The 16,465-nt window shown below is 36.7% G+C and overlaps 1 protein-coding gene across 5 annotated transcripts in view; it reads right to left on the bottom strand.

Moving 5' to 3' along the window:
• CCDC178 (coiled-coil domain containing 178) overlaps positions 1–16,465 on the bottom strand; it is a 181,679-nt gene that overhangs the window by 3,062 nt on the left and 162,152 nt on the right. For 4 of the 5 annotated variants that reach the window (XM_075744162.1, XM_075744161.1, XM_075744165.1 and 1 more), the window contains one exon: positions 15,353–15,487. The exons of the other annotated variant lie outside the window; for it this stretch is intronic. In XM_075744162.1, coding sequence (XP_075600277.1) covers positions 15,353–15,487 — 135 coding nt within the window. The remainder of the gene's footprint in view (positions 1–15,352; positions 15,488–16,465) is intronic. 5 annotated transcript variants of the gene reach the window in all.

The raw sequence follows: 16,465 nt of genomic DNA, 5'->3' as shown, positions 1-16,465 counted from the left end.
TAGATTAAATAAAACATTTAAGAATAGATTGAATTGTCTTAAAGGAAAATTTTCTGTGCTGACTCCTCGACAAAATGATACTGTTACGTCCGTCTAGGGCCAAGGTTTAGCATGTATCTGGGTTCCCATTAACTGAAAACTGAGAGCTATGGATGTATTCTGTCACTCCTGAAATAAAAAACCAAACCAAACCAAACCAAACAAAAAAACCAAACTGTGCATTATATCTCTAATCTCATTTCCACGAATGATTTAAATCAATGGATTACATTCATGTAAAATGAATTCTTAAATTAGGCTGCAGACTTCAATGGGAACGTAATTTGATACTCAGCATAGTTGTTACTGAGGAAGCGCTTCATTTTATTCTAGTTGCCATTTCAATCACATGTTTATGAAGCACTGGGTCATGGGAAAATTTCCACTGCTTTCCCTAAAAAAATTCAGCTTGTTGGGAAGGAAGCTGCATTTTACTATGTGTTAAGTAAATTAAGTTTATGACAGTCATATGCTTTATTAATGTTTCAGTGAAAAAAAAAATCATAAATTTTAGAAACTGAAAACATATATTTTAAACACACAATGACATAAAATATGGTCACTCATCTTCAATTTGCTCCATTAGTCTGACAGTACCATACACTAATAGCTCTCAAATCATTAGAAATAAAGACTAAAAATACAAGGCAAAGTTAACGCTTGATTTTCACAGACACGTAAATTAGGTATAACTGTAATGAAACTAATGGATTTAAAACACAGAAAACTATCAAAATAAGGCCCTGAGTCCTTAATAGCCCTTATTGGCTTTTAATTTGTCAGCTGTTCTACCTAACATATTGCAGGAACAGCAAAGTAGGACATGTGGATATGTCTGAGCTAGATTGCAAAACTAAAAAGAGGTAACTTGATTCTTTTACTGATGAAACCTATTTTAGAACAATTCTCCTTTCTGGAGGCCTACAAGGACTCATTTGCTGGAGGAAAGAATGGGAAAAAAGAGAACAAGGAATGAACTTTGGCCATGTAAATTCCTTTCTTGAAACATCATGCCTATAGTCAAATAATAATAATTGCTTAAACAGTACTTGAAGCTCAATTTCCTGTAAGATTTATTCTCAAACATTTTAGCTTAGATGTGCAAAATATTACTGTTCGATGAGTATTATAACTTGGAAGCATTTTAAAATTAACTCCTGGAGAATCAGCTTCCTCCTACGTGTGGTACATATCTAGTTATGATTCACATTTTGTACAAACTTGTTCTCTTGTATGGTACATTCTAAAGTTACTTAGAAAAGAGTTCTTCAAAAATAAATAATTTAATGTGTTTCCTGAGGGAAGAAAAGGGTAACAGTTACAAACCGCCTTTTGACGCAGATGCACAATATCTGAAATATGTGAAGATATAGTAAATCAACAAGATAATCAGAAAAGCATGCAGAAAAACATAGAAATAATAATAGGACTATAAATACAGTAGGAATGTCAAATTGGAAAATGCATATATTGCCTTAAAAGCCAGCAACATTAGTATTGAGGTTCTCATTTTTCCTTAACACCATAACACATGAACTGCGATGTGGAGTCAAACCAATGGTCCATCTAACCCACCATTTTGTTCCCAACAATGGTCATGATGAGAGGCTATGTAGGGAAGAGAATAAGGGCAGAATAAACATATGCAATATTTCTTCCTAACATTTTCCTATCCCAGAACAGACAGATGAGAATAGATTGAAGAGAATTCCCCATGTTTCAGCAAGTATTCCTAAATTTCAGAAGACCTCCCTGTAATACTAGGATCATGCTTCTGAGTTTCCACAGTGTCAGATATTTCTCATGGGAAACTCAAGAAAGAAAGGGTTTGCATTAACTTAGAAACAGCTAGAAGAGCTATAAATCCACAAACAACTGCAAATTCATTCCTAGTCTCTGAAAATAGACATTAAAGTCTCTCTGTAGGACTGAGCAGCCAGAAACACAACTTATAGAACTCAAGACCGAGAAGTGTGGCAGGAAGAAGGAAAGTCATGGAGTGGCTCGCTCAGGTTTCTGTCCATCATGTCCCCAAGGACATCAGTGTCCAAGACTGCAGCTGCCTCCATGACACAAGAGGGACAGAAATCCGCAAATGCTGCTTCCAAGGGCATCCACACCCCCCCTCACAGGGTTCTGTTGTTCTCAAAAGAAATTGATTTGGCTCCAAAACAACTTGTACTTCTGCCACATTCTGTATTATTTCCTACAATAAAATATTATTTTAGTTTTGAAAAGGAAAAATTTTCAGTATTCACTAATAAGAAAGTGCTATTCAAAGAAACAAGTCTTCTTAAAAGTTTTCTTAAATTATTCCAAATCAAATGGCAGGCCAAACAGAACACTTTTCTGGATGTCAATCTGGGGAAGGCAGAAATCATAGTGGTGAAGCTAAAGTGCACGACTTCTCAACCTGAATGGTTATTGGGTAGCAACGTACCTGTCAGGGTGACATTGACGCTGTCAGACTATTACAAATTGAGCTCCAGAATTATATGCTGTCTGAGGGACTATAAAGCAATGAAAAATTCTGATGTTTTATATACAGGAAAATCTCAGCTCTTGGATGATCAATAGAAGACAACAAATGGCTTATTATCCTTGAGACATGTGGAACTCAGAAAATTAGACACCAAAGAAAAACTATAAGCTATTTCAGAAGACTGCATCATCATGTTTTAGATTGCTAATCTCAAATTCTAATCTGATTTATCTAGTCAAATAATTTCCTTCCTCATCTGTTCTAAATTTTCCCAATCTTTCATTCTCTACCTGTTAAGAAGAGAGAAATAGGAATTAAAAAGAATTAGAAATAAATGGAAAAGAAAGGTAATAATGTAACACCAGCAGTGGTTAGACCCATCATCTGTATAGGTCAAAGGAGTCACTACTAAATGTGCAGAATTATTATTATAGTGAATTAAACCAGATATAAAGATCTAAGAAAGACCAGAACACAGGTGAAAGTCTTTGCTGCATAATTATATATATATGTTAAACTGAGTGATAATTAGATTATGAATAAGTATATCACTGAAAATAAGAACATAATGCTCAACACCCTCCCAGATAATTATCAAAGATACAAGAAATGATGCTAACAGGAAGGGCTTGTGTACTCAAAAGCTTGTCTTTTTTTCCCATTCTGATAAAAGCTATAACATCTGCCTTGCTTACCTTTTTAGATCATCAAAATTATAACAAAACTATCACCACAACACTTACTTTTAAAACATAAATGTAATTTTAGCCCTCAGAATAAAAGTTACACTACAAGGCAACATAGTGAGAGTATGTATATTGACTCAGATTGTTCTTCCTTTACCTCGGGGAAAATAGTTCAGTATCTAAGGAAGCTGGCCTAATTTCACCATTTACTTCAATGGGACCAGTTTTAAGTATGTTTTTTATTTTGCAAGACTTCCTAGCCCCTAAAGGTTAATTGGAGTGAAGCATAGCATTAAAAATCTCCTTGTTTGGTGTACTCTTTCTCTTATTTTAGAAATTGTAATAAAACTAAACCTCATAGCTTTGAAAAATCTGTGCCAAATGAAAAAGGGGATTTTCTGGAGTTATTATAGATAATTAAATTGCTCCAGTAAAATTCCACGATAGCTGTGACAAGCTGGCGTGCTAAAGCAACCCAGTGAAACTGCTGTGACCCATCACAGTTTTGGAGGCAAATTAAGTGTGAGAAAGAAACTGCTCTTCCTGAGTCTTCAACTCTCAGCTTCTAGGTCCAGTGCCAGTAGGAGTGCCAAAAGTGATGCTGAGTCAAGTGATGATACGGATTGCATACCCTTGTAGCAGTGCTGAATATTATAGAGATGAGAAATACAGCACAGTTAAAAGACAACTGCTTCTGTTCTCCTTTTTTTTCTTCAAAATTATTCTTGAGAACTGAGTAGTTCTCTAAGGCATAATCCTTTCCACCCTAATCTCCCCTCATGAAAAAGAGAAAAATTTACAAAAAAGTTTTCCCTGTACAGAGCTCCTCAATCCCCTGAATTAGCTGATAGCATCTTTTCCTTTGTCTCAAATACCAATTCCTGCTCTGCTACTGCATACCTGCTCAGTTACCACAGTGCTCAGGTTCAGAGAAAATATCCCATCGATTTTGGAGAAAATACTTCTTGTGAGAACACTTGCAAATAAAGACCTAAATTTGATCCCTCACTCCTCAGCCTGGAGTATCATAAGCATATATTTATAACAGCCTGTGAGCACAGAGACTGTAACAAGATTTACTTGGAACATCGCTCGAAAGAGGAGTGGTTCTTGTCTCTAGGTTAAGAATACCTCCAATGCAAAGTCTGAGAAAGGGATAAAGATGGGAATACTTTCTAGAGAAACCCTATACACTCAGACAGAAAAGAGTAAGGGGAATGGACAGTGATGTTGTGGCTCACACCAAACTGGTATTATAACATTTTTATTCGCTTTCTGCTTATGTTGCTAATTGGTTCCTTCTGTACCACTAGCAGCAGACCTCCAGAGTATGCAGTCAGATGACAGTCATTTTATGTCGAGCCGGTGACAGATGTTTACTGATCTGTCCTCGACAAAGCTTTGGTTTCCAGATCTATCTGGCATAGGCAAAAGACACGAGAGGTTTTTATTTTATTCCTAAATTTTTCCTCACATGCTTCAGGTAGCTATTTACTTCAAAAAAGAAATGTTTATGTCCAAGTTGGAGCAGGTTAGCAAAAAAAAGGACTGAAGTTTAGAAAATGAAGCCAGTATCGTGGTAAGAATAGGTGGCTAGGAAAAAGGCTGGAGAAGCAACAAGCTGAGACATTGCATCTGAAACCTGAATGTTTTCAAAGGATGCGTCTGGAGGACGTAATGACTGGATTTGAAGAAGCTGCTCACAGAACAATAATGCAAAGCATTTAATACCTCAGATATACAACTTTGGAAGATTATAGTGCCTATTGCAAGAAGTTTCTTGTAAGGAGTTTTCCATAGAAAATGCTTGATTGAGTCAATCAAAATGTGGGATAACTATTACACATTTTATAATTTTGCACATGACAGTCAGGATTTCATTCCAGTAGGTCATTTGATTCTCTGCAGGTGGCTCTGTTGGTTTCTGGAATAGTATACTGTGAATTACATGTTACACAAATGAAAGGCAGTTATAATTCTGGATAACATTGCATTTGATTCTACAAACATCTTTAGGCCTAATGCAAAGATTCCTTTGAATAATTTATCCAGCTAAGTGTCTGTGGTCCCAAACTCCTAATTTAAAAAATGTTGATAAATGAAGTATCTCTTTAGCTAATAAATGAAGTATCTCTTTAGTTATCCTTTGTCAGCAACATTCATTTTAATGGAAAGTGAGTTTACAGGGTTACATGATTGAACTACTGAGCCAAGTCAGTGTTGGCAAATGATGGGCTAAATTATTGATGTTACACACTAATGAATTCTGATGAGAAATAAAATACAGACATTACATTTCAAGTGGTTCATAATTATTTTTGTACTTTAAAAGCAATTTTATTCTTTTTCCAAATCATACTGGTTCTGTAAAACAAAAACATAGTTAGTGATTATAACTAAAATTATTGAGTTTGAGGCAAAAATGCTCCTGTAAGTTTTCTTATGCAAGTATAATGCTATTCACACTAGGATTCTGATTTCTTCTTATACTTCTGGGAGAGGATAATTAAATTAAATGTCTAAATTTTTAAACTGCTGTCTTTAAATAAAATAATCTACTTTGCAACCATGGTTAAGAGTTCAGTAGATGAGTTTATAATCTATGATATATCAGCATGTTTACCAGAGATGTTCTGAACTACCATAATTAATTCAGGTAACGACAAAAACAGAAGAGCTGCCAAAAAGGAGCTTTCAACATGTAAACAGTTCATCATTAAACCTGTGTTTTGATATATGTTTAAAATGGGTAGAAGGAGGTTACTAAACTTCAGATAGCCCAAAGTGATGTTGCAAGGTTGAATCATTAATTTAAAATGTCATTTTTCTGATTCTTTGCTCACTGTACTGGATAAAGAAATTTAATTTCTTAGTTTTTAACTTATAAAACCAGAGCTAAGCATTTGCTCATTTGGCAACAGTATAACTTCATAAATCCTATCCTTAATCTTGTCTTCCTGAAAATGGGCTTTATTTAACTTTTCTTAATTATACACTGACAGCTTCTGTCAATTGCTGGAAAAGCAAATCTATGAAGTGTCATTTCCTTTTCTTTTTGACCCATAACAACTGAATAACCATCTTATTTGTCAGGTCATTGCTGTATTATCTTGTAATTCAAAACTACCATTGGCTTCTTGAAGGGGTAAGTACACGCAAAATTGTTTTGGTTTTGCTTATGAAGGGAATCTTGTGATCCAAATGATCAACCTTTGAGGTTTGTCATATTTAGCCAAGGTCTCAAAAGAGAGATTCAAGAGGTACAGAATCATCATCAGAAACCTCAGCGTTACCTATAGTTTGGCCTTAAACTTGATCCCAGTAGACAAATATATATAGTTATTTTAGCATAAAAGTATCAGAAACACAGCATTTTACATTATATGGAACTATTTAGAAAGTTATTCGTTCTGTTGCTATACCGGTATCTCTCAGCACAGCTGGTAGAAACGTGCATTCAAATGATGTTTTCTCTTGTTTAGCCAGCACTGCTTATGAAAACTTTGGCTTTCCTGCTATTCAGTACTATTGCTCCAATCAGAACAAGTCATGATTTAGAAAAATAATATTCTATATGAGAAATAGTTAGGCTTCTCTGGAAGAAAAACTCCACAAACTTTTCACAGAACCATAATAAAATACTCTGGGAGATTTTAATTTTTATGTGCTTTCCCATATTGTCCCAGATACTCACAACGCACCTCCTCAAACCAAGACAGCTAAGCTTTGCAAAGAGAATCAAGGATTCCTATAGATTTTTCTAGGAAGAACTTGAATTAATTATTGCTGGATTTTGAACCACTGGTGTTTAAACCACTTCAACTAATTTTTCTATATTAGGAAGGACTCCTCTGAAATGCAGGTAGAGCTGAGAGCATTGCATATTGTGAATGTTGCCAAGCATTTGCTTTTATAGGACCAATTTTTCACAATTTATGAAAAATTTAGGCATCAGGCTCAAATGCTTGATTTCTTTAGCAAATTTCAAAAATGACAGAAATGGGTCGTACACTACTGCCAACAAAATTTCAGAGCCATAATGCTCTGAAAACACAGTTTGTTCATGCTTGGTAAGTGTCTGCTTGAGCTCAGTATCTCTGAAAACTACATTTTTACAAACTTGAGCCTTGTAATAGGTAAGGCTTCTCCAGCTGTAGTAGCTCAGGACTGCAGTGATTTGGGTTGGGTTTAGGGGCCTTCGAATAGAGTTGTCCTGCCTGTGCTTTCATTTTGCCCAGTAGATGCTGGAGGAGGAGGAGATTGCTTGATTTGAACGTGGCAGAACAAGAGCCAAAATGGAGCAACAGTAAGATTTGGAGAAGGCTTATGAAGAGATAATATTGGCTGCAGAGAAGGAAAACTGTCAGTGGTCTGTCAGGTGAGGGTAGAGGCTGGAATTGGCAGGTCTCAGAGGCTGGGAGGTGGAAGGAGGTGACCACTGCTTGGAAAAACCAAGACGGAGCCAGAGACTTGAAGCAACAAGGGAACAGAGGAAAATGGAAATCAGTAGGTAGTACCAGAGACTTAAGGCTGGAAAAGGAGCTTGAAGGGAGAGCAGAAATGGCTGGGCTAGCAGTCTGGGAACGAGTCAAATGCAGGAGAGCGGTCTGACATTTATCTGGGACGAGATGGTTGGGAAAAGCAGAGACTATGAGCTGGAGGGACTTTGATTAGATAAAAAGGTTGAGCAATACGTTACTGAATAAGAGACAGATGACAGCCTACTACAGTTGTTATTTACTCCATTAGTTAAAGTAGCAGATAAGTGTATTGGCACAAATTCTGCTAATGATAAAGGTAAGTGTCAATATAATGGCTTATAGTCTTGGAAATTTTAGAGTTTAAAAAAAGATCTTAAAAGAAAATTATTAAGATTACAAAACCAAGGTACTCAATTTAGAAATGTTAGGATTGCAGTTATTTCTATAAACTTAATTCAGCCTATTTTGTGTAAACATTTCAACATAGGTTTTAGTTATTTAAGTAAAAAAGTAAAATTTATGGTACTTCAAAAAATAGAATCCCAATAGTCTTCAGATTCACAACAACTTGAACATTTTGTGAAAACTTTTCAATTCATAATGCAGTGTTTCAGCACATTTTTATTCCATCAAATTTTAAACTCTGAATCTCTCTGTCAGGGAGTACAGAGAATAATCTGAGGCTTAAAGATTGCTGTAGCAGTGACATGACTCAGTGGATCAATTTTTAAGAAGCTGGAAGTCATGCAGTTTCTCTCTTTTTGTCTTTTAAGACGTACTGGTTTGAGTAGCCCTGCTGACAATAAAGGCAGCAGAGATAATAAGCTTGCCAGGTCCTCAGATTTGACTGGAGTTTTGAGTGTTTGGCCCACAAATGTAAGTTATCAGAGTTACAGATGGAAAGAATATGAATTCATAGACTGCATTTCCGGATTCTATTTCTCTTTAATGGGAGAATAATTTTTGCTCAGTGAGAAATGAACTTGTGTTTCATTAGTAAAAAAAAAAAAGTATCTATAAATTTCTATTAGTCAGCATATTTTTAATTATTAAGACATTTCTGTGTGTGGATGTTAGAAAGTGTGAGACAGTGGACAATTAGGGCTACTCTGGTAATATACAGAGATGGATTCCAGTAAGTGGTGGTGAATATTGAAGAAATGTAACTCTTCTGAAGAAATGTGAGATCATATTTTGAAGAATTCCAGATGTTATTATCCAAAATTCATAAGCATTTGAGAGGAAAGCCATATATTTTTAGAAACTATATATTAGATGCCGATTTCCATACTTCTTTAGAACCCTATTAACCAAGTAATGAATTCTTCAACTCAGAAACATTACTCCCATGAGCAGAAGCAAAAATAGCTGGTCTCAGTTCCCCTTGAACTGTAGAAAATAAATATTTTATAAGTTAATAATAAACCCAGCAAAATTTAACTTCAATATTTTAAATGGTTACTATGAATAAATGTGACTAAATACAAAAGCTTAGAACTAACTAATTAAAAGGTGTGTACCCATGTCCCCTTAAGAAAAGTTATCTGTCATCCCACCCCATATGTCTCCAAGACAAGGCAGAAACAGCAAGACTGCTAAAGTGAAATCAGCAGGCAAAAAAGACACAACTGAGTGTAATCAGCATAAATGGTGATAACTCAACCCATAACAGAGAAAAATAAAAGAGAAGGCATACAGATTTTGAATAGCGTCAGCCCTGAGGGACACCATAACACACCTGTGTTAATAAGTTAGACAACAAAAGATGTACTTAAATTGGCTACCATCTGACAGCTAAGAAGCAAGTTAAGAATGAGTCGTTTTCAAAAAGCAAAAGGGCAAACCCTGCTTTTAACGCGCAGGATTATAGTTGGTCATGGCCTTAGTTGAACTGCACCGACTCTTTCCTGTAAGGAGGTAAAAGAGGGTGCCATGAAAACCACAGATTTGGCACAGTTGGTAAAACATTTCCTCCAGTAAGATGCAGTATCCACTCAAATGCTCTCAGTAGATTCAGCAAAGTTTCAAAGCCTTAGAAAAGAAAGGTCCTTTCTCTGGTGACCTCTGCAAAATTGCACAAATAAAGACAATACCAAATAGATCAAAACTCTCTTCTAGTGTAAACTGGTGTAGTTCAATACAGTGGAAGTATTTTGAACTACAACAGCTTTGCCAAAAAGTTTTTAAAGATTTTGGGATAATCAAGCTACTTGAGCAAAACTGCAGAAAATGTATAAATACTCACAGCATTCTGCAGTCGAAGCGACAGTCTGTGGGTTGATGCTTCATTCCTTTGTGCCTTATGTAGCAATTCCACCTAATGAAAATGGGTAAAACTGCAACCAATAAAGAAGTTTCCAAACTCTAAATCCTGATGATCTATTTTTATATCATTTTGTACTGGTGTGAATGGCTATCAAAGGTGCAGATTATTAAAAATAAGGCAATAATCTTGTATTTATTAAAAAGGTACCTTTGTCATGCCACCATCAGAAAAAGTAGATATTAAATACTTTAAAGTTGCAATGCTAATCGAGTGATGCTATCCTTTTGTTAGCTTTGGCCCCAAAATAATTCTGACAGAACTATAGTCAAGATAAATCATCTAAAAGGATGGACTAAATTGAAGACTGTCAGGATTAAAGCACAGCCACAGTCCTAAATAAAGCTACACCTGCCATCATATATCATTTTTGCAATTAGATAGCTAATTGAACTTACTCAAGAGTCAAGTTATTGAAACTCCAAAACATTATTGGGAAAACAAAAGTCATTAGCATAATAAATATCTTGCCTGTACAGTTTTGGGAAAAAAGGTTTTACATTTTTATGATTTTTTTCTAAATTAAAGAGATTACTGTTATTACTTTCTGCTGGATTAAAAATGTGTTTAGTAAATGTAGAAGGATTTTTGAAGACTGAAATCCTCCAGCAAACTAGAATATGGACTGCACCAACATGCGATGGTGAAATTTTCCCCACATTGTTCTTTCACATTTCTTCAAACCCCAACCAGAAGAGATGTCTATGCAACTTTTATTTGAAGAAAAGCTGTCACTGGCTTCAGCAATAGTCTTTGCTCCTCTCCTACCACGCAGGATGTCCTTGGATTATTAAGATAATTAAGTTTATGTGAAGAGTCAGCGTAATGTACAATGGAACTCATAGAACTTTTTTTGACTACCATGATAAAAACAAATTCTCTTTTCAGAGCCATTAAGCATGTATGTAAACTGCCCAGAATGAAAGAAGAGCAGAGCAGTGCTCATGCACTTCTAATGCGCTTCTAGTGCACTTCATGCACTGCAATTCTAATCTCTCAAATTCTGGCACTGGTTGCAATCAGACAGCAGTAAAGGAATTTTTAAAACTTGGAATGGCTTAGAAAAAAGGTAGAGCATAAGAAGGTGAAATAGTCTTGCCCAAGAAACTGTCCTTCACTTTGCTCTACAAAAAATGAAATAGATGAAGAGTTAAAATTGAAAGTATAAATCATTTCAGTCATTGATCTCTGCTTTAGTAGTTGATTTGATTGCCAACATATTTATTCTTTGCTATTACTATGGAAGAATCTCTTGTCCCTTTTTTTAACATCATAACTGAAATGCTCAATTTTAAAATTTCATTTTCTGCCAGAAGTATATTCACAAAACATATGGACACTAAGTAATCAGTTGATCATTCCTATTTCCAAGGCAAGTATTAAATCTTGAAAAAGCAAAATGGCTACAAGGATCATGATAAAAACCAGGGAATATATATTTAAAAGTTTGATTGGAACAAAAGGAGTTTAATATAAATTAAAATGACATTTTGTTTTAAAAAAACCCCACTATTAATGTCATCACCTATAATGACCCTTAGCAAAAAAAAAAATGGGAAAAGGTAGTATTTACTAGAGATTCACTCCCATAATTCTGCCTTCATGGTTCACACTCATATTTTGGTGCTTTGGATAATTTTAAAATATTTGGATAATATTAACATGTCTTCACTCACATAACTGTGATTTGAGCTCGGTAAGCATATCATAATTTCTGCTACACACTGAGGAATGTTTTTTGGTTGTCTTTCTCAGAACAGACACCCAAAAGGAGGTGCATCCAGGAGGGAGTGCGTTCCGGTTATGATTCCCTGGTACAGTGCACTGCTGCTGGGTAGAGCCAGGCAGACCAAAAACGTGCACAGCCAGCGCTAAGGCTGGCCAGAGAGCCAAGGAGGCTCTTTGCCTTTGCTACCCTAAGGATAATCGTGGCAAAGCAAAGATTCTTGCCCTAGGACACTGAAGATGGTGATGGCACGTGGCAGCATCTTACAGCCAGGCTGCTGCTTTTGGGGGGCAGCAGCATCCCCAAAGGGGACGCGCACATGAGCCGCGCGCTCCAGGGGACACGCTGGAGCTGCACCAAGCCTGAGCAACCCAGTTCAGCACAGCACAACTACCAACGCCAGTCGGGCCAGCCCAAGGGCACGCTCAGCCCGAGGGCACGTGTTAGCAGTGTGACAGGGAGGGAAGCTTTGAATTAAGAGTGAGCTCAGATGCGTGCTTAGCTAGCAGGGCGGATGACCCATGGCAAATCTCTGGCATTGGTACCAAGTTTGATGTTAACAGAAATTGGGACTGGTACTGCATATAATTCTTTCTGAAATGAATTTGAGAGACCACACATGAAAGGAGCTTGCCATCATTGTGAAGAAGCTCTCCTCTAAATTTAAAACTTTCAGGGAGATTTAATTGCAAGCATATTTTATTTTTTTTTCAAATTATCATTAACAAAAGCACTTTGGTGTTAACTGAGATCCCTCCTGAGGTTTTTCCTTTTTTGGTGTTTATTAAAGGTGATGACTAATTCCACCAATACCTGTTACTGGAAACTTCCTCCTCACTAATGGCTTTGGCAATGTCACCTTCTTATTATGGGCACAGTTCTTCTGAAGCACAAAGTCTTATAGGCACTGTGGTCTATCTGCACCATTAGAAGCGATTGGAAGGTACATCTAGACTTTTAAAAATAGGCTTAGTAGTGTAGACTAGTAATGATGAAACATTGGTCAAATCTGTCTTCCAGTCTGAGGCAGATCTTGATTTTCACATCATAATTCTCCCAAAACACTGGTGCTGCGTATAACTGGAGAGTGTTGCTAGTTAAAAAGTACCTGGTGAAAAGGCCAAAACCCCCTCCATTATCTACTTTTAAGTCTCTCTTTGGATCTCATCCAGGTCATGGCTTCTGTAAAATATTAGAAAACGCTTAGGCAGGCAATGTACTGTATCTACTGCCTCTTCTAATTCACTCTTCCTCTCTGATTCACCTGCTCCTGTTTGCTCTAGTCAAGGTAGCTGCTGGGACGCAAGCTCTTGTGAGCAGGAATTACCAATTTGCTGCACACTCGCACAATACTCAGCGGAGCAGGTTCTCATCCTCAGACTTTAATGTGAGCTGGATGCTAGAAACAACAAACTCGGGGTATTTCTCGCTGAACGAAAAGGAAGGGAGAGGAATGGCTGCCGGCTGTTATTCTGGAAGTGCGTGCCACTATGCTGAATGTCATCAGTAGAAGGACCTAACTGACAGAAGGATAGATTGAGCTGACAATAACACAGATAAAACAAAGACACTGGTCAACATATAAACAAACCATTGCCAAGACATCTAAAATATAAACCCATCATGTTGCTGAAAGGAAATAGTCTTCTATATGCCTTGGTAATTGCTCTTAGCTGAACTAGTTTCCATTTTAATTTTATATATTTTCCTTGTTCACTATTTTAATAGTAAGTTATTATCAAACCCCATAAAAGCATAGCAAGAATATTAGAATACCAGAAAAGGATCAGAATATCAGAAAAGGCTATAATGGATAGTGAAAGCAGATAGGGAACAGAATGTTGTCCAGACTTTGAACAAAATGTTGTCTTTGGTAGATCAGAGCTACTCAGATCTGAACACCCCCAAATGTTGCTGGGACTTACAGCTAAAAGCTGTTAGGCCCATCTCTAGTTAGTTGTGTTATTCAGGGTGAGAAGATTCGCAGACCCAGCTTCTCAGCGAGAACAGCATGCATGGAAAAAATTACGCTAAGGTGAAGGATGTCTGCAAAACTCGGTCATTATAACGTGGACAAGTTATTGACATAGGAGTTCAATTGTATATGAGGTTCACAGTACAGCTATTAAAATACTGTGTAACATTAGATTAATGTAATGTAAAGATTCATGTGTGAGGAAACCAGCTGCCACCTGTGGCTTCCATGTCACTGCTATTATTATTCATGAGCTGTAGTCTGCACATCGATCACCTCTGTTCTTCACTCGCTGTTGGAGTAGCTGAACACAGGAGAGAACAGAGATCATCCCAGCTATCCCCCTACCAAAATCAAAAAGGAGCTTTTCCAGTTTTTCAAATGCTAAATGAGAATTTTGAATTAAAAAAAAAAGCGTATTTCCCAGCTTACCTGTTTTCAATGGCACGCAGTTCAGTGCAATATTTAACAAATATAACACTCCCAAAAATGTATAAAATTAAGTGTATTAAAATCATTAATAAAGTATGAAATCTGATTATATTTTTCTTTTAATTATTTTTTCTTGACTTTCTGATTTTAATATGACTAGGATTTTCTAAATCTTTTATAGAACATATACAGAAATTTGGAATTTGAAAATAAAAATCCTCTTAGTGAGATACTGAAATCAGGTCATGATGCTGCTGCAGTTTAATGGAATTCTACAACTTATTCAAGTTAGCTTTTACTTTAATGCATCAGATATTAACTGTGAGGTGTAATTACATAATATTAAAATGTAATAAAATTGTTTCCGCAATCATATGACAAAGCCTGACTGTTAAAAACTAGAAAACAAGGTTTATAAGAATATGCAGCACTAAAGCTGCATCAGCAACATAACTTCTTTTGAAAGGAGTAAGTCTGAAGAAATTTTTCACTTAAGTCTTATAAAAACCCTTCAGAAATGCCATCTGGTTATGGCCATTAACTATGGGAAGAGATTGAAAGGAGTGGCTTTACAGACATATGAATATGGTACCAAGAAAAAAAGAACAAGAACATTCGAACTATACTGTATAGTAGATATTTTCCATAGTAAATGTATATATCTGGGGAACAAGTCATAAAATAAAAAAACATGCACCGCTGGAAAACATTTTTAAATCTCATAACCCTTCAATGTTGTTTTTTTTACAAATAAGGGAAAGTCATCATATAACTGAGCTAGGAAGGTATGATACTTCTAAAAAACAGTCTCACGCTAAAGAAATTAAAGATGAATACAGTGCAAATGACAATATTGTTTACCATGGAAATACTACATGCACAAAACAGGACACAGTAACATTTTCTAAAACAACGAAGCAGCAATACTAATGCTGCTCTATGTTTCCAATGTTTATATCCAGTGTATTTATAATAATCTTTCCAAAGGTTTGTGAGAAATAAATCTAATCTCCCCCTTTTTTTCAAACTGCGCATGGTATATGTGCTAACTTACTGAATTCATCCTTCATGCAATTCCAGTTTATTAAAGAGGTTAAAAATTTATAAAACTCTGATGGGATATGGTTTTAATGCTTCATCACACTACCCATCATTTGCTTTTCAATCTAGATCAGAATGATCTTTCCGACTTCCCTGCAATCACCTACCTGCACAGCTAATATTTTCTGAGCGTTCTCCTGAGAGGCTGCCTGGATCCTCGCCAGCCCAGCCTGGATGGAGAGGCCGTGCCGCCTCCACCGCGCCACCAGCGCCCGGCGCAGCCTCCTCTGCAACGCCCGCAGCTGGGACGGTGATGGCAACCGCAACGGCAACCGCAACGGCGGCGGGAACGGCAACCGCAACGGGGAGGGGGGTGGGGGTCGGGGCAAGGGGGGAGAGGCAAGAAGGAGGGAGGGGGGGGAAAAAAAAAATAAATAAAAAAAAAAATTCCCAAGTCAGAGCAGGAGAGGAAATTAATGGCAGCGTTCAAGAAGAATGATGGAGGGAAATATAGAAAGCAGTCAATAGCCCATTCTGCGCTGTACGGACCTGACAGGAATTTCACAGTCTCTTGGTTTTTCAGCCCACTCATGTGCATTCATCAGAAACCAGTCACATCTGGCTGCCAGGATGGGGGGTTAATTTTCTCTAAATGCCTCAGCAGTTTTGTTCTAGCTGAGGCAAACTCTGTGACTGCAAAGCTGATGAGTAAAATATTTCTACTTCACCCAGTTTAACTCAAAACCGATAGCCTCGGGACATATTGAACCTTTCTTAAAAAAATAATCTTTTGAAGCTTTTTGAATGGCACATCAGGTCAGGCCAAAGTTTAAAATGCAAGTTTAAGACTTTGATGGACACAAGGGCTTTTTTTTTTCCCCTGCGTAAAGCTTATCATAGCTTGGCAATGTGTGCTTTAGTGCATGACAAAACTAAAGAGAATTAACTTAGCCATCAACTGCTCAGGGAGAACAATAACAGGAAAGAAATTTCCAGATAGAAGTTCCTATTAATCTACCTAGCTATAACCACGTGACATGAAAGCATCTAACAGCACTAAATTGCACCAAATGCAGCGGCTGAGAGTGACACTACTTAAAAAAAGGATTTTATATAGACGTATAGAAAAGATAACATCCTGGGAACCACGTTTGGTGCAAAGGTTCCTAACCAAAATGATTTAAAGCGGGAGTGCTTACCGGAGAGGCTTTTGCTGTTTGCTAACAGTAATTATTGTTACAATCTACAGTTAAGACTGGTATCAGTTTTTCCTTAATCTG

This window comes from Balearica regulorum, chromosome 2 (assembly GCF_011004875.1).
Source record: "Balearica regulorum gibbericeps isolate bBalReg1 chromosome 2, bBalReg1.pri, whole genome shotgun sequence".
Classification (NCBI taxonomy): Eukaryota; Metazoa; Chordata; class Aves; order Gruiformes; family Gruidae; genus Balearica; species Balearica regulorum.
This window is presented reverse-complemented; position numbering and strand designations above follow the sequence as displayed.